The sequence below is a fragment of the Lithobates pipiens genome, unplaced genomic scaffold (assembly GCF_037356315.1).
Source record: "Lithobates pipiens isolate NorthernLeopardFrog02 unplaced genomic scaffold, aLitPip1_a1.2 Scaffold_22, whole genome shotgun sequence".
NCBI classification, from domain to species: Eukaryota; Metazoa; Chordata; class Amphibia; order Anura; family Ranidae; genus Lithobates; species Lithobates pipiens.
In genome coordinates, this window is record NW_027507784.1 from 891,120 (window position 1) to 915,909 (window position 24,790).

At 50.5% G+C, this 24,790-nt stretch overlaps 1 protein-coding gene across 1 annotated transcript in view; it reads right to left on the bottom strand.

Annotated features, from left to right (window-relative positions):
- LOC143925196 (integrin alpha-L-like) overlaps window positions 1–24,790 on the bottom strand; it is a 79,141-nt gene that overhangs the window by 44,091 nt on the left and 10,260 nt on the right. Inside the window, exons 2-5 of the mRNA XM_077449795.1 lie at window positions 16,634–16,779; window positions 14,185–14,406; window positions 13,567–13,730; window positions 11,987–12,054 (exon numbers count right to left, since the gene is read on the bottom strand). Of these exons, the coding sequence (XP_077305921.1) occupies window positions 11,987–12,054; window positions 13,567–13,730; window positions 14,185–14,406; window positions 16,634–16,779 (600 nt within the window). The remainder of the gene's footprint in view (window positions 1–11,986; window positions 12,055–13,566; window positions 13,731–14,184; window positions 14,407–16,633; window positions 16,780–24,790) is intronic.

Consider the following 24,790-nt stretch of genomic DNA (forward strand, 5'->3'; position numbering starts at 1 on the left):
CCATGTGTACAGGGGCTGAGGAGTATACAATCTAACCAGACAGATCTACAATGATGGAGAGGACACAACCCAACCAGACAGATCTACAATGATGGAGAGGACACAATCCTACCAGACAGATCTACAATGATGGAGAGGACACAATCCAACCAGACAGATCTACAATGATGGAGAGGACACAATCCAACCAGACAGATCTACAATGATGGAGAGGACACAACCCAACCAGACAGATCTACAATGATGGAGAGGACACAACCCAACCAGACAGATCTACAATGATGGAGAGGACACAATCCTACCAGACAGATCTACAATGATGGAGAGGACACAATCCAACCAGACAGATCTACAATGATGGAGAGGACACAATCCTACTAGACAGATCTACAATGATGGAGAGGACACAACCCAACCAGACAGATCTACAATGATGGAGAGGACACAATCCAACCAGACAGATCTACAATGATGGAGAGGACACAATCCTACCAGACAGATCTACAATGATGGAGAGGACACAATCCAACCAGACAGATCTACAATGATGGAGAGGACACAACCCAACCAGACAGATCTACAATGATGGAGAGGACACAACCCAACCAGACAGATCTACAATGATGGAGAGGACACAATCCTACCAGACAGATCTACAATGATGGAGAGGACACAATCCAACCAGACAGATCTACAATGATGGAGAGGACACAATCCTACTAGACAGATCTACAATGATGGAGAGGACACAACCCAACCAGACAGATCTACAATGATGGAGAGAACACAACCCAACCAGACAGATCTACAATGATGGAGAGGACACAACCCAACCAGACAGATCTACAATGATGGAGAGGACACAACCCAACCAGACAGATCTACAATGATGGAGAGAACACAACCCAACCAGACAGATCTACAATGATGGAGAGGACACAACCCAACCAGACAGATCTACAATGATGGAGAGGACCCAACCCAACCAGACAGATCTACAATGATGGAGAGGACACAACCCAACCAGACAGATCTACAATGATGGAGAGGACACAACCCAACCAGACAGATCTACAATGATGGAGAGGACACAATCCTACCAGACAGATCTACAATGATGGAGAGGACACAACCCAACCAGACAGATCTACAATGATGGAGAGGACCCAACCCAACCAGACAGATCTACAATGATGGAGAGGACACAATCCTACCAGACAGATCTACAATGATGGAGAGGAGACAATCCAACCAGACAGATCTACAATGACTGAGCCCACGTACACACAGTCTGAGATTTTGCCAACCAAATCCATGGGATTTTGCCCGTCGGATTTAGTCCGACGGATTGTGCCCGAAACTGTTGCATACACACGGTCGGGCCAAGTTGGCGAAAAATCCGATCTTTCAGATTGCGATGACGTAATTTGGTTTACGATGGGACTACATTCAGGCTAGTAGCCAATAGCTTTGATGTAGGAATTTGATCTGAGCATGCGTGGCACTTGGTCCGATCAAAATGCTCTACACATGATCGGATTAGGTCCGTCCGGCCCAGTTGGTCGGGAAATAATTGCAACATGTTGGAAAATTGGGTCCGACGGAGATTCGGACGGAATCAGTCCGATGCAGACCACACACAGTCGGATTATCTGACCACACGGTCCGATAAGACTCATTCCGACAGATTCTCCGATCGTGTGTACAAGGGCTGAGGAGTATACAATCCAACTAGACCAAAATCTTGCCTATGGTAAGACAGATGCAATCTAACCTTATTACCTTTGCACCTACCCTACTATTATGTTCACCATCTTAAATAACCAGACAAGTAAAATTGGCCATACCGGACATTTTATTAACAATTAACCATAAACATATTATTTACAAACAATACTTTTCCAGATCAATCGTAACCATGTTGTAGATCTTCAAAAGCACTGAAAAAACCTCAGATTTATATAGTATCAGCATGACCACACAAGGTCGCCAGTCGCAGCACGCCGACTCGGGGACAATACCAACTCTCCACCTTCCAACATTGATACCTATATCCAAATGCCCAGTTAAACCTCGTTTAACTGGCATCTTACCAAGGATTCCATACTATAGATGGTTCCCCACTATGCCATGTTTAAGGCTGACCGCAGGTCAGCCTGTGTTTGTAGGAGGAGTCAGGCTGCATAAAGCCCGCCCTCCTTTCCCTCCTCCCCTCGTGGTCATTTGATCTTGTGTCCCACCCGCCCATTCCCTTTTTCTTTTCATTCTTTATATTTCATACTTGGGTTTGCCCCCCTTTAGGCATACTGACCACGTGACCCCGGCACACTTCAGGTCTATGTTCTCTGTTGCTCCTTTGTTCCTTTCCCTCACTATCCACAGATTGACTCCGAGTACAAATTGGTCTTAATTTAGAAGGCCTCCAAATATCCCAACTGCCACAGCCCGGAGGTGTGAAACCTTACACCTGTGGATGGTTTTAGGACACTGGGGGTATGCATGAGAGCAAGCACAGTACCTGAAACCCCCCTCCCCGTAAAACCCAATTCGAGGAGCCGGCAGCTGTCCGGTCTGGATGCCTATTTAGGAAAGGAAGCATCCTTTCCACCTTCACTGGAGTCATCTACAGAACAGTCTTTTCCCTGTTTAAAACGTTGCAACAGAATGTGACCGCCCCCGCAGCCGGAGCACTCGTGTTTAAAACCGTTTCCAAACCTGCACACCCCATCATTATACTGCCAACACCCCCCCCCCCGTCGCTTGGGGGCCGGCTGTCCCATGGCATCCGTACTTCCAACCCTGCTGGGAAAAAAACGGTGTACAAGCCCGAGTCGAAGACTTAAGCTTCATCCATAAGCTGATGTCCTTGTGGGGGATGGGCGGAGTCACGCCTGACCCCCGTACACCCTCTGAGCCTCCCCAATGGCATCCAGGTAACAAAAGAGTGCCAAGCAACTCTCGGGCTGTTTCTCACCAATCACGCTCGCTTAAATAGCGAACGTCTGAAGCCAGTAAACAAAGGAGCGAGGAATAAGTTGATAACAACGCTTTTCTTCCTCCTCCTTTTTTGACTCGTCCGGTTTGACCCAGTCCAAGTTGAACTTCTCAAGCGGCAGCAAGGACAAAATGTCCACATACTCACCCCTCCATATTTTTTCCCGCACCTTTGGTTTGAGATGAGCCCCCAACCAAGCGAATGGTGTCCTGAACCATACTCGACTCTTTCTCTGTTTCGGCTTTATCCGGAACCAACGGCCCATCTCAGGCCCCCGCTGCCACCCCCCTGCCGTACCCACCACAACCGCCACGGACAGAAGCAAAGTAGGTTTCGTGATATCTTTGCTTTCTGAGAGAGCCTTGGCCTGGGCTAACCCTCTATGGGAGACACAAGAACCTGTTGTCTTAAGTTACCCTCAGTTTGTGGCCTCCTTTAAAAGGGTATTTGAAGTTCCCGCACGCTCCGCTTCTGCTGCCAAGTGCCTCATGTCCATCAAACAGAGTACAAGAACTGTTGTCGACTACGCCATTGAATTCCGTACTCTGGCAGCAGAGGTTGCTTGGAACAATGAGGCCCTCGTGGCTGCTTTTTCTCACGGTCTCTCAGATTCCATCAAGGATGAGATAGCAGCCCGAGATATACCCACTGAGCTGGAGAGCTTGATCTCGTTTGCCATCCTCATTGACTCCAGACTCACAGAAAGATCTTCTTTGAAGGAGCGCTTGTGGAAGCCTCCTGTACATTTGTCTCCAAGCTTTTCAGTCCCACCCATGCCTCCCTCACCTCCCATGCCTCCCTCACCTCCCATGCCTCCTGGTACCAAGTCGGTCAGTGAAGATGAACCCATGCACTTGGGCGCTCTCGCTGCGGATGAGAGAGCCTTTAGGAGGAGGGATAGATTGTGCCTTTATTGTGGCCAGGCAGGTCCCTTTTTGAAGTCTTGTCCTACCCGTCCAGCGAACGCCCGAACCTTGAGGTCCTGTCATGGACAGACCTTAGGTGGCATTGTTTTGTCCCCAGTTATCCAGATGGATAAGCCCCTGGTTTTGGTCACCCTTTCTTGGGCTGAGTCGTCCATCGAGATACAGGAGCTAATCGACTCTGGGGCTGCAGGCCTGTTCACTGATGCTGCATTTGTTTTGCAGCACTCGATTCCGCTGCAGCTGCGTGACACTCCACTTGCCATTGAGGCTCTTGATGGGAGACCTTTACAGCCTGCCCATGTGACTCATGAGACGGTTCCGTTGTCCATGGTCGTAGGGGCTCTTCACCATGAGATTATTTCCTCACCCAGGTTTCCGCTGGTTATTGGTTATCCTTGGTTACAGAGGCACAACCCCTCTTTTGATTGGCTCCGTGCTGAGATTCTCTCCTGGTCACCACAATGCAGTGAGACATGCTTCCTGAAGGTATCCAAGGTCCTGTGCACCGCTTCACTCCCCTCCTTCCCGGAGGAGTACCGCGATTTTAGCGATGTCTTTGACAAAGGTCAAGCCAGTAGTTTGCCTCCACACTGGTCTTATGATTGCGTAATTTACCTTCAACCTTGTGCCATACCTCCTCCAGACTGGGTTTACCCTTTGTCGGTCTTGGAGGATAAGGCCATGGAGGAGTATGTTGCAGACGCACTTTCTTGAGGTTTCATCCGCAAATCCTCGTCTCCTACTGGTGCAGGTTTCTTCTTTGTGAAGAAGAAGCGCGGTGAACTGAGACCTTGTATTGATTATAGGGGTCTCAATCGCGTCACGATTAAGAATGCCTACCCGATTCCGTTATTTGACTGCCGAAAGGGAGAAACGTTTTTCACGAGGCTTGATTTGAAAGGGACATACAATCTTGTGCGGATTAAAGAGGGTAACGAGTGGAAAACTGCATTTAATACCAGAACAGGCCATTATGAATACTTCGTAATGCCTTTTGGTCTTTGTAACGCCCCGGCAGTTTTCCAGGAATTTATTAACGACGTCCTCCGAGATTTGTTGCAGTTATGTGTGGTGGTTTATCTCAATGATATCCTCATATTTTGCAAGTCCCTGGAGAGCCACCACACAGATGTCTGTTGTGTGCTTCAGAAACTAAGAGAGAACAATCTCTATTGTAAACTGGAGAAGTGCGAGTTCCATGGTGAACAGGTTACATTCCTGGGCTATGTCATTTCCACTGCTGGTTTTTCGATGGACCCAGAGAAACTTTCGGCAGTCCTACAGTGACCCCGACCCGTGGGTTTACATCCTCTGCAGGGCTTCCTGGGCTTTGCCAACTACTATCGGAAGTTTATTTGTAACTTCTCATCTCTGGTCAAGCCTCTGACTGATATGACCAGAAAGGACGGTAACCCACAGATTTGGTCTCCGGAATCCATTAAGGCCTTTGAGACTCTCAAGGCTGCCTTTGTTTCTGCTCCTGTGTTGGCACATCCTGATCCTACGTTGCCTTTTATCCTAGAAGTTGATGCTTCTGAGACTGGAGTTGGCGCCCTTCTGTCTCAACGTCCTAACTCTGAGAGCACTATGCGTCCATGTGGCTACTTTTCCAAGAAATTGTCACCTGCTGAATGCAATTATGAGATTGGTGACAGAGAGCTGTTGGCGATCATTTTAGCCCTGAAAGAATGGAGACCTCTCCTTGAAGGTACCACTGTGTCCGTTCTTATTTTTACTGACCATAAGAATCTCACATTCTTGTCTGAGGCTAAGCGACTCTCTCCCAGAAGGGTGCGATGGGCTCTTTTCTTGTCGAGCTTTAATTACATTGTCTCATTCTTACCCGGTACTAAGAATGTAAGGGCTGATGCCTTGTCACGACAATTTTCCTCCACTTCCAAGTCGGAGTCGGTTCCGGTTCCTATGATTCCTCCTGATCGTATCTTGGCTACGGTTCGCACCAGTCTTACTTCTCCTTTGGGTGACAAAATTCTTGCTGCTCAGGTCCATGCTCCTCCTGATAAACCTTGTGACCGCTGCTTTGTCCCAGAGAGTCTCCGTACTGCAGTGCTCCAGACTTACCATTCTCCCAAGGCAACTGGCCATCCTGGGAAGAATCAACTCATTTGGGCCATTTCACAATTCTTGTGGCCTAGTCTACGGGCTGATGTTACTGCTTTCGTAGCTGCCTGTCCCATGTGTGCTCAGAGTAAGACTCCACGACACCTTCCAGTGGGCCTCCTACAACCCATACCCAATGGAGAGAGGCCCTGGACTCACCTGTCTATGGATTTCATTGTGGAATTGCCCAACTCCCAAGGCAACACTGTTATCCTTATGGTGGTTGACCAGTTCTCAAAGATGTCATTGTATTCCACTTAAGAAGTTGCCCACCTCTAAGGAACTGATTTCCATTTTTGCTTGGGAGATCTTTCGCTTACATGGGCTGCCAAAGGTGATTGTCTCGGATAGGGGCAGTCAGTTTGTCTCCCGGTTCTGGCGAGCCTTTTGTGCACAGTTGGGGAATCAGCTTGCATTCTCTTCTGGGTATCACCCGTAGTCTAATGGGGCCAAGAAACGAGCCAATCAATGCTTGGAGCAATTCCTACGTTGCTATATTTCTGACCACCATAACAACTGGTCTGACCTATTACCTTGGGCAGAGTTTGCTCACAACAGTGCCTTGAATTCTGCCTCCCGATTGTCTCCATTTATGGTGAATTATGGTTTCCAACCTTCCATGTTGCCTGACTCGTTTGTTCCGCAGAGTATTCCTGCATTAGAGGAGCATCTCCGTGGTCTTCGTTCCACTTGGGTACAAGTTCAGGTGACTTTGCGTCATGCTAATGATAGGTACAGACTCCATGCTGACCGCAGACCTACCAGGTTGGGGACAGGGTTTGGCTGTCATCTCGCAACCTCCAACTTCGTGTTCCCTCACTGAAGTTCGCACCTCGGTTTATTGGGCCTTTCCGTATCCTTCGCAGGATTAACCCACTGGCTTACGCGTTGGACCTTCCTCCTAGTATGCGCATCTCAAATGTGTTTCATGTCTCCTTATTGAAACCATTGGTCTGTAACTGATTTACCACATCGGTGCCACGTCCTCACCCTATACAGGTTGAGAACCATGAGGAGTATGAGGTACAATCCATTGTTGACTCCCGTAGGTTCCGTGGGCGCATACAGTACCTGGTGCATTGGAAGGGTTTCATCCTCTGACGTACATGCCCCTGCCCTCCTCCGCAATTTCCATAGACGTTTTCCCCTCAAGCCCAGTGGCCGAGGGGGAGGGGTCATTGAGGAGGGGGTACTGTCAGGGCTGGCTTAGCCCTTCCTTCTCTGGGCTGGCTGCTCAGCTGTCGGCTAATTGCCAGCTCCCATCTCTCTCCACAGTCCCTCATCTGTTGTGATTCTGCTCGTCACTCCTGCCGACTTAAAGCTGTCCAGCTCATTTCATCTCTGCCTTCGCCTTGGTCACATCACAAGAAACCATCTCCTGCGTTCCTGTTTAAAGACTGGCTTGCTGACATCCCTTCTGGCTCCTTATCCTGCTTGCTGTTCCTCCACTTGGATCCCTGACTTCTGGCCTGGCTGATTACCCAATCTGGATATTGAACTCTGGACTGGCTGACTACTCCACCCGTTTACTGGACTCTGGCTATGCTTTGACTATGCTTACACTATTTACCTTTTTATTTTTTTATTAATAAACAAGTGTGATTTTACTGTACTTCTGTCTCGGTCTGGTTCATGGATTCTGACATCAGAAATCCTGAGTGCAACATACATAATTTGGGGTAACCCCCATAAGTGCAGGAATAATCCAGGACAAAATGCATTAAAGTGTGGAAGGGAAAGAAGGGAAAAGGAGAGGGGGACCCCGGGCCATCAAGGAAACCAGCCAGAGCCAATCTATACTAGCCAGGGGGCGTTCAGGGAAGTCATATGCCAGCCATGGCTCCCAAACTTTAAGGAACATGGCATGCAATAGTGTAATAGTGCAAATTTTGCCTCTTTACAGACATTTAAATGGAACAGAGAAAACAACAGGCCAAACACTCTGGACCAGAAACCCACAATTCGCGGGCAGGCCCACCAGGTGTGAATTACATCTCCACGATGGCCACATCCCCGGAAGCAGCGATCGCTAGAGGTTGGGTTGGCATGAGCAAAACGCGCTGGAACCCAATACCACCGCAATAGTACTTTGTATGCTGCCTCCAAGATGGCAGAATTAAAGGAACATTTAGCTACAGAAGACCGGGCCTTGCTCTAGTCTGCCGGATCTATCCCAAGAAATATTACACTTTTATTGTTTCACTTTAATCATTATTAAAATCACTGCTCCCGAAAAAACTGACGTTTTAAAAACTTTTTTTTGCATTGATACATGTCCTCTGGGGCAGGACCCGGGTCCCCAAACACTCCCCTGGGGCAGGACCCGGGTCCCCAAACACTTTTTAGGACAGTAACTTGCATATTATCCTTTAAAATGAGCACTTTAGATTTTGAACGTTGGAGTCCCATAGACTTTAATAGGGTTCTAAAGTTCACAGGAAGTATGCTGTATACTAGCTCCGTCGAATCTTCTTTATACATTCGACAGACACCATAAGCCTTCAAAGACAGATTCCACCGTAATTCATGTGGATTTTCGGACGAATGCAATTTTTGAACGAAAAACGAAATAAATAAAAACGAATTTCGGGAATAACTAAATTAATTTATTTTTCGGACGAAAACGAAATTCCGAAACAAAATATTTTACTCTGCACATGTCTAGTATCCGAGTCCCACAACTTTAAGCTATGTAACATTAGAGGGCTCAATAAAGTTGACCAAAGTTTTTGGGGGAGCCAAAGAAGAGCTTGCAAAGAAAGAGGGGCAGAATTAGGGTGCTCCAGAAGCACCTATAGAGGAACATTGGAGGAAGCATGGAGTAGTGATAATTCGGAGATCTGGGATGCCAGATAGTACCTAGAGACATGGGGAACTCCCAAACTGCCTTGCAATCTATATGTAAAAAGGGTGGCCTTCGAAATTCTAAGGTGTTTATTAGCCCAGATAAAGCGCATGATCCTGCTCTGGAGTAGGCGGACTAAGGCACCTTTAAGACCATGAGTACGGTGGCTTCAGCTTTATTCAGCATTTTTGGACTGTGCAATATTAATTAATAATTATTTTTTCACCTTTGGACTCTTAAGTATATTTAGATTGTTTCTTTTATCCTTTGTTCACATGCAATCATAACATATGTGTTAGCGACTTGCTTTTCATTGGTTCGCTTATAGTTCTGCAATGAATGAGAGGACACAATCCAACCAGATTAGGATCTACAATGAATGAATGAGTGACCTATGACTGAGGGGACACAATGCAACCAGACCAAGATCTACAATGACTGAGAGGACACAATGCAACCAGACCAAGATCTACAATGACTGAGAGGACACAATGCAACCAGACCAAGATCTACAATGACTGAGAGGACACAATGCAACCAGATTAGGATCTACAATGACTGAGAGGACACAATGCAACCAGACCAAGATCTACAATGACTGAGAGGACACAATGCAACCAGACCAAGATCTACAATGACTGAGAGGACACAATGCAACCAGACCAAGATCTACAATGACTGAGAGGACACAATGCAACCAGACCAAGATCTACAATGACTGAGAGGACACAATGCAACCAGACCAAGATCTACAATGAGTGAAAGGATTCAATCCGAGCAGACCAAGATCTACAATGACTGAGAGGTCACAATCCAACTAGACCAAGATCTACAATGACTGAGAGGACACAATCCAACTAGACCAAGATCTACAATGACTGAGAGGTCACAATCCAACCAAACCAAGATCGACAATGACTGAAAGGACACAATCCAACTAGACCAAGATCTACAATGACTGAGAGGACACAATCCAACTAGACCAAGATCTACAATGAGTGAGAGGACACAATCCAACTAGACCAAGATCTACAATGACTGAAAGGACACAATCCAACTAGACCAAGATCTACAATGACTGAGAGGACACAATCCAACTAGACCAAGATCTACAATGACTGAGAGGACACAATCCAACTAGACCAAGATCTACAATGACTGAAAGGACACAATCCAACTAGACCAAGATCTACAATGACTGAGAGGACACAATCGAACTAGACCAAGATCTGCAATGAGTGAGAGGACACAATGCAACCAGACCAAGATCTACAATGACTGAAAGGACACAATCCAACTAGACCAAGATCTACAATGACTGAGAGGACACAATGCAACCAGACCAAGTTCTACAATGACTGAAAGGACACAATCCAACTAGACCAAGATCTACAATGACTGAGAGGACACAATGCAACCAGACCAAGATCTACAATGAGTGAAAGGATTCAATGCAACCAGACCAAGATCTACAATGAGTGAGAGGACACAATGCAACCAGACCAAGATCTACAATGACTGAAAGGACACAATCCAACCAGACCAAGATCTACAATGACTGAGAGGACACAATCCAACTAGACCAAGATCTACAATGAGTGAGAGGACACAATCCAACTAGACCAAGATCTACAATGACTGAAAGGACACAATCCAACTAGACCAAGATCTACAATGACTGAGAGGACACAATCCAACTAGACCAAGATCTACAATGACTGAGAGGACACAATGCAACCAGACCAAGTTCTACAATGACTGAAAGGACACAATCCAACTAGACCAAGATCTACAATGACTGAGAGGACACAATGCAACCAGACCAAGATCTACAATGAGTGAAAGGATTCAATGCAACCAGACCAAGATCTACAATGAGTGAGAGGACACAATGCAACCAGACCAAGATCTACAATGACTGAGAGGACACAATGCAACCAGACCAAGATCTACAATGACTGAAAGGACACAATCCAACCAGACCAAGATCTACAATGACTGAGAGGGCACAATCCAACTAGACCAAGATCTACAATGAGTGAGAGGACACAATGCAACCAGAACAAGATCTACAATGAGTGAAAGGATTCAATCCAACCAGACCAAGATCTACAATGAGTGAGAGGACACAATGCAACCAGACCAAGATCTACAATGAGTGAGAGGACACAATGCAACCAGACCAAGATCTACAATGACTGAAAGGACACAATCCAACCAGACCAAGATCTACAATGACTGAGAGGACACAATCCAACTAGACCAAGATCTACAATGAGTGAGAGGACACAATGCAACCAGAACAAGATCTACAATGAGTGAAAGGATTCAATCCAACCAGACCAAGATCTACAATGAGTGAGAGGACACAATGCAACCAGACCAAGATCTACAATGAGTGAGAGGACACAATGCAACCAGACCAAGATCTACAATGACTGAAAGGACACAATCCAACCAGACCAAGATCTACAATGAGTGAGAGGACACAATCCAACTAGACCAAGATCTACAATGACTAAGCCCTTGTACACACGGTCGGAGAATCGATCGGAATGTGTCCTATCGGACCGTGTCGTCGGATAATCCGACTGTGTGTGGTCTGCATTGGACGGATTCCGTCGGAATATCCGTCGGACCCAATTTTCCAACATGTTGGAAATATTTCCCGACCAACTGGTTCGATCGGATACTCCGATCATGTGTAGAGAATTTTGATCGGACCAAGTGCCACGCATGCTCAGATCAAATTCCTACATCAAAGCTATTGGCTACTAGCCTGAACGTAGTCCCATCGTAACGTCATCACGTTCTGAATGATCGGATTTTTCGACAACTTAGTCCGACCGTGTGTATACAACAGTTTCGGACAAGATCCGACGGACAAAATCCGACGGATTTGGTTGTCGAAATCTCCGACCGTGTGTACAAGGGCCAAGATCTACAATGAGTGAAAGACCACAATCCAACCAGAGTGAGAATATCTGTCAGATTTACCATGTGTACAGAGACTGCAAAAAACAATTTCTTCCTTCCAAATAGGCCACGTGATACCAGCCCACATAATGGAAACCCAACCAGCATTTCTTTCAAACCCACCTGTGTCAGTGCCATGCTGAGACCTGCAGATGAAAGTTCTCTGGAGAAACTGGTTCCCTGAGCTGGTCCTGGGGAAATAAAACAGGTAAGAGTATTAGTCTACCCATATAACATGGAGTCATACCTAATGAGTCTTCACAGTTTCCATTGGGCCATTGTCACTCAAACAGTTCACTGCAAGGTGATGGATTCCCAACTCAATAAAAGTACAATTCAGGGCTTTCTTAAGAGTATGGCTAATAGGGCAGCCTGCAGTTTCATTTAGCGTGTATCATACACCCCCACCTCCAGGCTATCCCCGAATTCTCTGCCACAGACTGGGCCTCATCATTACATCTCCCAATCCCCCACCACAGGGTGGGCCAGTCCCTGCCATTATATCCCCCAAATTATCTCACCAGAGGTGAGCCTCACCATTACACCTCCATTACTCCTCCACAGGCTTAACACTTCCATTTCACCACCCCATTACTCCATGACAGACTGGGCTTCACCATTATACCTCCTATTCCCCAACCTCAGGCCAGACCTCATCATTACACCACCCCATTCCTTCACCATAGCTCGGACCTCACCATTACATCCTCCATTCCCATATCAAAGGTTTGGCCTCAACATTACACCTCTCATTACACCACTACACTCCGCACCACATCAGCATTGGCCACACCTCACTATTACACTGTTACCCATTCCTCCACCATAGACCAGGCCTTACCATCACACCACCCCATTCCCCACAAAGTGCAGACTTTTCCATTACACCTCCAATTAATCCACCATAGGCCAGGCCCCTATGTTACATCCACCATTCCTCCTGCACTGGCCCAGCCTTGGTTATATTTGTCCCATTCCTCCACCACTGGCCAAGGTTCAATATTACATCCCCATTCCTCCACTACTGGCTGAGCTTCAATATTACATCCCCCATTCCTCCACCACAGGTCATGCTTCATTATTACACCCCCTTTAATCCACCTTGGGCCAGGCCCCTATATTACATTGCCCGTCCTCCTGCACTGGCTGGACCTTAGTTACAGATGTCCCATTCCACAACCACTGGCTGGGCTTCAATATTAAGCCCCCCATTCCTCCACCACAGGTCATGCCTCATTATAACACCCTCACGACTCCACCACAGGCTAGGTATTACCATTACAGCCCCCATAGCTCTACCACATCCTCAATATTTCAACCTCCTGTTACCCCACCACAGGCTGGGCCTCACCAATACATGCTTCATCATTACACCCCCCCCTCCCCGTTACTTCACTACAGACCAGGTATTACCATTACACTTCCCCCCATTACTCTACCACAGGCCAGATCTCACCATTACAGCCTCACCTCCCATTACTCCACCACATCCCAGGCCTCACCATTACAGCCCCATTTCTTCATCACATGTCATGCCTCATTATCACACTCCTATTACCCACCGCAGGCCAAGTCCCTTACAGCCCCCATATCTCTACCACAGGTTGAGCCTCAATATTCCAACCCTCATTACCCCTCCACAGGCTGGGCCTCATCATTATACCCCCCCCCCCAGTCCTCCTCCACCATCGGCTGGTGCTCACCATTGCAGACACCCCCTGAAGCTGCAGCACAGGTCTGGACACCCTCGATGGCCAGGATCTTTTTCTGCAGTTCTGCAAACAGGTTCGGCAGCTCTTTGAAGTTCTTCAGGACCCGGGTGTGGAGGTCAATTGGCTCTGATGCAAGTTGTTCATCTGTGTCTTCGCTAGTTCAGAAGTATTGAAATTGTTCCCAACCTGTTGGTGAGAGTCATAAGGATTGAGATAGGAGATGGATGGCAGCAGAAAGGGAGACACTACCCACCCAGAAAAGGCCCGAAGAAGAATAAGATCCCACCAGGCCCTTGACCCTCCATACCCAGAACACCAAACACATCCATTCACTAAGACTCAAAGAAAGGAGTCACAATGGGCTGGTCTATAGTGCATGGTGGGGGGGGGGGATGGGCAAGAAAATCAAAAAGAAGGTGATATTGGGGAAATGATGGGACAAGGTTAGAGAACGATCAATCCATACAGAACTGATATTTGTCATGAATGGATGCTTGAGGGCTGAAGTACCACCAGCTTCATATATGCCGGTAGGCAGAACTGGAAACCCAGGTGAAGAGATTTTACTCCTTGTGTACTGGAAGGCCAGCAAGTGACTAAACTGTTCACTGGTCAGTCAAATTTAAATGATGGTTGGGGGTTGAGTAAAGCCAGAAGAGAATTAAAGGAAGAATTCCGACAGTTACCCCGATAAGATAACGTTTCACTCCCATCCTATTCGCCTGGTCGATGATGTCACCTTTCTGATCATCTGCTTCTCCATCTGTCAGCATCAGGAGGACCTTCTTAGCCTGAGGACGGTGTCCGGCCTTCTCCGTATAAATATTATCCCTGTATGGAATACACGGCACGCTAAGAACCACATTTATATCCTGCTTCTGATAAGTCAAAATGCCGACGACATTACATCAATACATACTGACAGCCACAAGCAGACCCTGAAAAACACAAGGAACCTGAAGAGCACCAAAAGTGAAATCTTCCAGAAGGTGACGAAGCTCCTCTAACCAACCAATTTATTGATATCACAACCAGCTTTCACATGTCTCCAATTTAGAGGAACTGTCCCTCAATGTACTGTATATACTTGAGTATAAGCCGAGGTTTTCAGCACATTTCAGCACATAGGCTGAAACCCCCCTCCCCTCAGCTTATACTCAAGTGAGGGTGCAGCCTCACTGTGTCCATGTGCAGCCTCAATGTGCCCATCTGCAGCCTCACTGTGCCCAACTGCAGCCTCACTGTGTCCATGTGCAGCCTCACTGTGCCCAACTGCAGCCTTACTTTGCCCATCTGCAACCTTGCTGTGCCCAACTGCAGCCTCACTGTGCCCAACTGCAGCCTCACTTTGCCCATCTGCAACCTTGCTGTGCCCAACTGCAGCCTCACTGTGCCCAACTGCAGCCTCACTGTGCCCAACTGCATCCTCACTGTGCCCAACTGCATCCTCACTGTGCCCATCTGCAGCCTCGCTGTGCCCATCTGCAGCCTCGCTGTGCCCAACTGCAGCCTCACTGTGCCCAACTGCATCCTCACTGTGCCCAACTGCATCCTCACTGTGCCCAACTGCAGCCTCACTGTGCCCAACTGTAGCCTCACTGTGCCCAACTGCAGCCTCACTGTGCCCATCTGCAGCCTCACTGTGCTCATCTGCAGCCTCACTGTGCCCATCTGCAGCCTCACTGTGCCCATCTGCAGCCTCACTGTGCTCATCTGCAGCCTCACTGTGCCCATCTGCAGCCTCACTGTGCCCATCTGCAGCCATACCGTTGATAACTAAAACAGCGGGTGTCTCTGACTGTGTCGTGCAGTCTGTTCCGCCATCCAATGTAACAAAGCCCCCGGCCTCTTTCTCATCCGTTATAGATGGAACACTGACACAGTTTCCCAGCATTGTATTAGTGTTACGTCTATCAAGGACGAGGAGGAGGCGGGGCTTTGTTACATTGGACGGCCGAACAGACTGCATGACACAGTGGGAAACACCCGCTGTTTTAGTTATCAATGGTGCGGCTGCAGATGGGCACAGTGAGGCTGATGATGGGCACAATGAAGCTGCAGATGGGCACAGTGAGGCTGCAGATGGACACAGTGAGGCTGATCATGGGCACAATGAAGTTGCAGATGGGCACAGTGAGGCTGCAGATGGGCACAGTGAGGGTGATCATGGGCACAATGAGGCTGCAGATGGGCACAGTGAGGCTGCAGATGGGCACAGTGAGGCTGATGATGGGCACAATGAAGCTGCAGATGGGCACAGTGAGGCTGATCATGGACACAATGAGGCTGCAGATGGGCACAGTGAGGCTGCAGATGGGCACAGTGAGGCTGCAGTTGGGCACAGTGAGGCTGCAGATGGGCACAGTGAGGCTGCAGTTGGGCACAGTGAGGCTGCAGTTGGGCACAGTGAGGCTGCAGTTGGGCACAGTGAGGCTGCAGATGAGCACAGTGAGGCTGCAGTTGGGCACAGTGAGGCTGCAGATGGACACAGTGAGGCTGCAGATGGGCACAGTGAGGCTGCAGATGGGCACAGCGAGGCTGCAGATGGGCACAGCGAGGCTGAACATGGGCATTGTTTACCCAGTAGCTGCTGCATTTTCCACCCTAGGCTTATACTCGAGTCAATACTTTTTCCCAGTTTTTTTGCGGTAAAATTAGGTGCCTTATATTTGGGTCGGCCTATACTCAAGTATATGCGGTGGGCCACTTCCTTCCATCCCTTCTCTTCCTCTTTTTTGTTCTGATATTTATTTAATTAAAACTGAAAAATCACCCACTAAACATGTTGGACTACATGTAGCCTTTTACTCAACCTCCAAATGACTGACTTTGTTATTTTAACCACTATAATAGAAAAGTATTTCTGGTTCAACCAATCATTTGTAGGGTTTTCTGGTCCTTTTAGTTGGGGGGGTGCCCTTGGCCTCCATACTTTGTGATATAAGGTGTCCCTCTTTCTTATCCCAGACAGTTGGGCGATAGGGTCACAATAACGAAGGGGCAGAAGGGTGGCTTCTCCTTGTGTCAGACCACCCATATCCACAAGATCGTTACTTACAGGGTGTATTTGATGGCACTGAAAGTAAAAGTTTTCCCTCTTAACACAGTCAAATTACTAATGACTTCCATGAGGTTCTTGGATGTCTGATATTGATTGAAGTCCAATTCTGTCTTAAATTTGCCAGAAAACTGCACAATGGCCAACTGAAAGAGAAACAAGCAGAGATTACTATGGTGGAAGATGAGGGGCAGAGATGGCGTTCTGGTGGGTGTGGGGTAGGTGAGGTGTCCTGGAGGGTGCTGAGTGGTAGAGATGGTGTATTGTAGGGTGGAGGGAGGGTTGGAATAGAGATGTTGTATTGGAGTGGGGGGGGGGGGGGGGGGGTAGAGATAGGAAATTGCAGGGTGGGGGGTAGAGATGGTGTATTGGAGTGGGGGGGGTAGAGATAGGATATTGCAGGGTGGGGGGTAGAGATAGGATATTTAGGATGGGGGGTAGAGATAGGATATTGTAGGGTGGGGGGGGGTAGACATGGTGTATTGTAGGGTGGGGGGGTAGAGATGGTGCATTGTAGGGTGGGGGGGGGGTAGAGATGGTGTATTGGAGTGGGGGTGGGGGGTAGAGATGGTGTATTGTAGGGTGGGGGGGGGGTAGAGATGGTGCATTGTAGGGTGGGGGGTAGAGATGGTGCATTGTAGGGTGGGGGGGTAGAGATGGTGTATTGTAGGGTGGGGGGGGGTAGAGATGGTGTATTGTAGGGTGGGGGGGTAGAGATGGTGCATTGCAGGGTGGGGGGGGTAGAGATGGTGTATTGTAGGGTGGGGGGGGGGGGTAGAGATGGTGTATTGTAGGGGGGGGGTAGAGATGGTGTATTGTAGGGTGGGGGGTAGAGATGGTGTATTGTAGGGTGGGGGGGGGGGTAGAGATGGTGTATTGTAGGGGGGGGGTAGAGATGGTGTATTGTAGGGTGGGGGGGTAGAGATGGTGTATTGTAGGGGGGGGGGGTAGAGATGGTGTATTGTAGGGTGGGGGGGGGGTAGAGATGGTGTATTGTAGGGTGGGGGGTAGAGATGGTGTATTGTAGGGTGGGGGGGGGGGGTAGAGATGGTGTATTGTAAGGTGGGGGGGTAGAGATGGTGCATTGCAGGGTGGGGGGGGGGTAGAGATGGTGTATTGTAGGGTGGGGGGGTAGAGATGGTGTATTGTAGGGGGGGGGGTAGAGATGGTGCATTGTAGGGTGGGGGGGGTAGAGATGGTGTATTGTAGGGTGGGGGGGGGGTAGAGATGGTGCATTGTAGGGTGGGGGGGGTAGAGATGGTGCATTGTAGGGTGGGGGGGGTAGAGATGGTGTATTGTAGGGTGGGGGGGTAGAGATGGTGTATTGTAGGGTGGGGGGGGGGTAGAGATGGTGCATTGTAGGGTGGGGGGGTAGAGATGGTGTATTGTAGGGGGGGGTAGAGATGGTGTATTATAGGGTGGGGGGGGGGGGTAGAGATGGTGTATTGTAGGGTGGGGGGGGGGGGTAGAGATGGTGTATTGTAGGGTGGGGGGGGTAGAGATGGTGTATTGTAAGGTGGGGGGGTAGAGATGGTGCATTGCAGGGTGGGGGGGGGTAGAGATGGTGTATTGTAGGGTGGGGGGGGGGGGTAGAGATGGTGTATTGTAGGGGGGGGGGGTAGAGATGGTGTATTGTAGCGGGGGGTAGAGATGGTGTATTGTAGGGTGGGGGGGGGGTAGAGATGGTGTATTGTAGGGTGGGGGGGGTAGAGATGGTGTATTGTAGGGGGGGGGGTAGAGATGGTGTATTGTAGGGGGGGGGTAGAGATGGTGTATTGTAGGGTGGGGGGGGGTAGAGATGGTGTATTGTAGGGTGGGGGGGTAGAGATGGTGTATTGTAGGGTGGGGGGGGGGGGTAGAGATGGTGTATTGTAGGGTGGGGGGGTAGAGATGGTGTATTGTAGGGTGGGGGGGGGTAGAGATGGTGTATTGTAGGGTGGGGGGGGGTAGAGATGGTGCATTGCAGGGTGGGGGGGGGTAGAGATGGTGTATTGTAGGGTGGGGGGGTAGAGATGGTGTATTGTAGGGGGGGGGGTAGAGATGGTGTATTGTAGGGTGGGGGGGGTAGAGATGGTGTATTGTAGGGGGGGGGTAGAGATGGTGTATTGTAGGGGGGGGTAGAGATGGTGTATTGGAGTGGGGGGGTAGATATGGTGTATTGTAGGGGGGGGGGGTAGAGATGGTGTATTGTAGGGGGGGGTAGAGATGGTGTATTGTAGCGGGGGGTAGAGATGGTGTATTGTAGGGTGGGGGGGGGTAGAGATGGTGTATTGTAGGGTGGGGGGGGGTAGAGATGGTGTATTGTAGGGGGGGGGGGTAGAGATGGTGTATTGTAGGGGGGGGGGTAGAGATGGTGTATTGTAGGGTGGGGGGGGGGTAGAGATGGTGTATTGTAGGGTGGGGGGGTAGAGATGGTGTATTGTAGGGTGGGGGGGGGGTAGAGATGGTGTATTGTAGGGTGGGGGGGTAGAGAGTGGTGTATTGTAGGGTGGGGGGGGGGTAGAGATGGTGTATTGTAGGGTGGGGGGGGTAGAGATGGTGCATTGCAGGGTGGGGGGGGGTAGAGATGGTGTATTGTAGGGTGGGGGGGTAGAGATGGTGTATTGTAGGGGGGGGGTAGAGATGGTGTATTGTAGGGTGGGGGGGTAGAGATGGTGTATTGTAGGGTGGGGGGGTAGAGATGGTGTATTGTAGGGGGGGGGTAGAGATGGTGTATTGTAGGGGGGGGGGTAGAGATGGTGTATTGGAGTGGGGGGGTAGAGATGGTGTATTGTAGGGGGGGGGGGGGTAGAGAATGGTGTATTGTAGGGGGGGGGGTAGAGATGGTGTATTGGAGTGGGGGGGTAGAGATGGTGTATTGTAGGGTGGGGGGGGTAGAGATGGTGTATTGTAGGGTGGGGGGGGTAGAGATGGTGGTATTGTAGGGGGGGGGGTAGAGATGGTGTATTGTAGGGGGGGGGTAGAGATGGTGTATTGGAGTGGGGGGTAGAGATGGTGTATTGTAGGGGGGGGGGGGTAGAGATGGTGTATTGTAGGGGGGGGGGGTAGAGATGGTGTATTGGAGTGGGGGGGGGTAGAGATGGTGTATTGTAGGGGGGGGGGGGTAGAGATGGTGTATTGTAGGGTGGGGGGGGGTAGAGATGGTGTATTGTAGGGGGGGGGGTAGAGATGGTGTATTGTAGGGTGGGGGGGGGTAGAGATGGTGTATTGTAGGGTGGGGGGGGGGGTAGAGATGGTGTATTGTAGGGTGGGGGGGGTAGAGATGGTGTATTGTAGGGGGGGGGGGTAGAGATGGTGTATTGTAGGGTGGGGGGGGGGTAGAGATGGTGTATTGTAGGGGGGGGGGGTAGAGATGTGTATTGTAGGGTGGGGGGGGGTAGAGATGGTGTATTGTAGGGTGGGGGGGTAGAGATGGTGTATTGTAGGGTGGGGGGGGGTAGAGATGGTGTATTGTAGGGTGGGGGGGTAGAGATGGTGTATTGTAGGGTGGGGGGGGTAGAGATGGTGTATTGTAGGGTGGGGGGGGTAGAGATGGTGCATTGCAGGGTGGGGGGGGGTAGAGATGGTGTATTGTAGGGGTGGGGGGGGTAGAGATGGTGTATTGTAGGGGGGGGGGTAGAGATGGTGTATTGTAGGGGGGGGGTAGAGATGGTGTATTGTAGGGTGGGGGGGGTAGAGCTGGTGTATTGTAGGGTGGGGGGGGTAGAGATGGTGTATTGTAGGGTGGGGGGGGTAGAGATGGTGTATTGTAGGGTGGGGGGGGGTAGAGATGGTGTATTGTAGGGTGGGGGGGGTAGAGATGGTGTATTGTAGGGTGGGGGGGGGGGGTAGAGATGGTGTATTGTAGGGTGGGGGGGGTAGAGATGGTGTATTGTAGGGGGGGGGGGTAGAGATGGTGTATTGTAGGGTGGGGGGGGGGGGTAGAGATGGTGTATTGTAGGGGGGGGGGGTAGAGATGGTAGGGTGTGTAGAGATGGTGTATTGTAGGGTGGGGGGGGTAGAGATGGTGTATTGTAGGGTGGGGGGGGGGGTGGGGTAGAGGATGGTGTATTGTAGGGTGGGGGGGTAGAGATGGTGTATTGTAGGGTGGGGGGGGGGTAGAGATGGTGTATTGTAGGGTGGGGGGGTAGAGATGGTGCATTGCAGGGTGGGGGGGGGGTAGAGATGGTGTATTGTAGGGTGGGGGGGTAGAGATGGTGTATTGTAGGGGGGGGGGTAGAGATGGTGTATTGTAGGGGGGGTAGAGATGGTGTATTGTAGGGTGGGGGGGGTAGAGATGGTGTATTGTAGGGTGGGGGGGGTAGAGATGGTGTATTGTAGGGTGGGGGGGGGTAGAGATGGTGTATTGTAGGGGGGGGGGTAGAGATGGTGTATTGTAGGGGGGGGGTAGAGATGGTGTATTGGAGTGGGGGGTAGAGATGGTGTATTGTAGGGGGGGGTGTAGAGATGGTGTATTGTAGGGGGGGGGTAGAGATGGTGTATTGGAGTGGGGGGGTAGAGATGGTGTATTGTAGGGTGGGGGGGGGGTAGAGATGGTGTATTTAGGGTGGGGGGTTAGAGATGGTGTATTGTAGGGTGGGGGGGTAGAGATGGTGTATTGTAGGGGGGGGTAGAGATGGTGTATTGTAGGGTGGGGGGGGGTAGAGATGGTGTATTGTAGGGTGGGGGGGGGTAGAGATGGTGTATTGGAGGGTGGGGGGGGGGTAGAGATGGTGTATTGGAGGGGGGGGTATAGATGGTGTATTGTAGGGTGGGGGGGGGGGTAGAGATGGTGTATTGTAGGGTGGGGGAGGATAGAAGAGGTGGTTATATTGGATGTGGGATACATTTCAGACTGGGTAATGAGTAGGGGGCTGAGGGAGGGGCAGGAGAGATTTTACCCCCCCCCGTCTCTTATCTTACATGCACTGTGGTGTTCCTCAGGTTTTGATGGCGTCGATCAGGAAAAATACGTATAAATTGGAGTTCAGGTTCCCGGAGCTGCTGGACCCATCAAACAGGAAGCAGTGGTCCACCTCGGCCTTTTGGCATTCTATGGAGAGAAGAGTAATTGGGGCTCATCGCTTCATGGCATCTCCACCCCTCACCATGGGACCAATGTAGGGATGGTGTTCATGTTCTCACCTCCGTGTGTGACTGTAGGGATGGTGTTCATGTTCTCACCTTTGTGTGTGACTGTAGGGATGGTGTTCATGTTCCCACCTCCGTGTGTGCCTGTAGGGATGGTGTTCATGTTCCCACCTCCGTGTGTGACTGTAGGGATGGTGTTCATGTTCCCACCTCCGTGTGTGACTGTAGGGATGGTGTTCATGTTCCCACCTCCGTGTGTGACTGTAGGGATGGTGTTCATGTTCCCACCTCCGTGTGTGACTGTAGGGATGGTGTTCATGTTCCCCCCTCCGTGTGTGACTGTAGGGATGGTGTTCATGTTCCCCCCTCCGTGTGTGACTGTAGGGATGGTGTTCATGTTCCCCCCTCCGTGTGTGACTGTAGGGATGGTGTTCATGTTCCCCCCTCCGTGTGTGACTGTAGGGATGGTGTTCATGTTCCCCCCTCCGTGTGTGACTGTAGGGATGGTGTTCATGTTCCCCCCTCCGTGTGTGACTGTAGGGATGGTGTTCATGTTCCCCCCTCCGTGTGTGACTGTAGGGATGGTGTTCTTAGGGTCATAGTCAGTATTTTTCTTCCTCCAAACACAGCGGGTCAAGTTAATGCCAAAGACCTCAATTTTGGTCTCATCCGACCACAGAAATTTCTCCCCAATCCTTCTCTGAATCATTTAGATGTTTATTGATAAACTTCAGACGTTCCTGTACATGTGTCTTCCTGAGGAGGGGGACCTGTACATGTGTCTTCCTGAGGAGGGGGACCTGTACATGTGTCTTCCTGAGGAGGGGGACCTGTACATGTGTCTTCCTGAGGAGGGGGGACCTGTACATGTGTCTTCCTGAGGAGGGGGGCCTGTACATGTGTCTTCCTGAGGAGGGGGACCTGTACATGTGTCTTCCTGAGGAGGGGGACCTGTACATGTGTCTTCCTGAGGAGGGGGACCTGTACATGTGTCTTCCTGAGGAGGGGGACCTGTACATGTGTCTTCCTGAGGAGGGGGGCCTGTACATGTGTCTTCCTGAGGAGGGGGACCTGTACATGTGTCTTCCTGAGGAGGGGTACCTGTACATGTGTCTTCCTGAGGAGGGGGACCTGTACATGTGTCTTCCTGAGGAGGGGGGCCTGTACATGTGTCTTCCTGAGGAGGGGGACCTGTACATGTGTCTTCCTGAGGAGGGGGACCTGTACATGTGTCTTCCTGAGGAGGGGGACCTGTACATGTGTCTTCCTGAGGAGGGGGACCTGTACATGTGTCTTCCTGAGGAGGGGGGCCTGTACATGTGTCTTCCTGAGGAGGGGGGACCTGTACATGTGTCTTCCTGAGGAGGGGGACCTGTACATGTGTCTTCCTGAGGAGGGGGACCTGTACATGTGTCTTCCTGAGGAGGGGGACCTGTACATGTGTCTTCCTGAGGAGGGGGGCCTGTACATGTGTCTTCCTGAGGAGGGGGACCTGTACATGTGTCTTCCTGAGGAGGGGTACCTGTACATGTGTCTTCCTGAGGAGGGGGACCTGTACATGTGTCTTCCTGAGGAGGGGGGCCTGTACATGTGTCTTCCTGAGGAGGGGGACCTGTACATGTGTCTTCCTGAGGAGGGGGACCTGTACATGTGTCTTCCTGAGGAGGGGGACCTGTACATGTGTCTTCCTGAGGAGGGGGACCTGTACATGTGTCTTCCTGAGGAGGGGGACCTGTACACGTGTCTTCCTGAGGAGGGGGACCTGTCCGTGTGTCTTCCTGAGAAGGAGGACCTGTCCGTGTGTCTTCCTGAGGAGGAGGACCTGTCCGTGTGTCTTCCTGAGGAGGGGGACCTGTACATGTGTCTTCCTGAGGAGGGGGACCTGTACATGTGTCTTCCTGAGGAGGGGGACCTGTACATGTGTCTTCCTGAGGAGGGGGGCCTGTACATGTGTCTTCCTAAGGAGGGGGACCTGTACATGTGTCTTCCTGAGGAGGGGGACCTGTACATGTGTCTTCCTGAGGAGGGGGACCTGTACATGTGTCTTCCTGAGGAGGGGGACCTGTACATGTGTCTTCCTGAGGAGGGGGGCCTGTACATGTGTCTTCCTGAGGAGGAGGACCTGTACATGTGTCTTCCTGAGGAGGGGGACCTGTACACGTGTCTTCCTGAGGAGGAGGACCTGTACATGTGTCTTCCTGAGGAGGGGGGCCTGTACACGTGTCTTCCTGAGGAGGAGGACCTGTACATGTGTCTTCCTGAGGAGGAGGACCTGTACATGTGTCTTCCTGAGGAGGGGGACCTGTACATGTGTCTGCCTGAGGAGGGGGACCTGTACATGTGTCTTCCTGAGGAGGAGGACCTGTACATGTGCCTTCCTGAGGAGGAGGACCTGTACATGTGCCTTCCTGAGGAGGGGGACCTGTACATGTGTCTTCCTGAGGAGGGGGACCTGTACATGTGTCTTCCTGAGGAGGGGGACCTGTACACGTGTCTTCCTGAGGAGGGGGACCTGTCCGTGTGTCTTCCTGAGAAGGAGGACCTGTCCCGTGTGTCTTCCTGAGGAGGAGGACCTGTCCGTGTGTCTTCCTGAGGAGGGGGACCTGTCCGTGTGTCTTCCTGAGGAGGGGGGACCTGTCCGTGTGTCTTCCTGAGGAGGGGGACCTGTACGTGTGTCTTCCTGAGGAGGGGGACCTGTACATGTGTCTTCCTGAGGAGGGCGACCAGTACAGGTGTCTTCCTGAGAAGGGGGACCTGTACATGTGTCTTCCTGAGGAGGAGAACCTGTACACGTGTCTTCCTGAGGAGGAGGAACCTGTACATGTGTCTTCCTGAGGAGGGGAACCTGTACATGTGTCTTCCTGAGGAGGAGGACCTGTACATGTGTCTTCCTGAGGAGGAGGACCTGTACATGTGTCTTCCTGAGGAGGGGGACCTGTACATGTTGTCTTCCTGAGGAGGGGACCTGTACATGTGTCTTCCTGAGGAGGGGGACCTGTACATGTGTCTTCCTGAGGAGGGGGACCTGTACATGTGTCTTCCTGAGGAGGAGGACCTGTACATGTGTCTTCCTGAGGAGGGGGGACC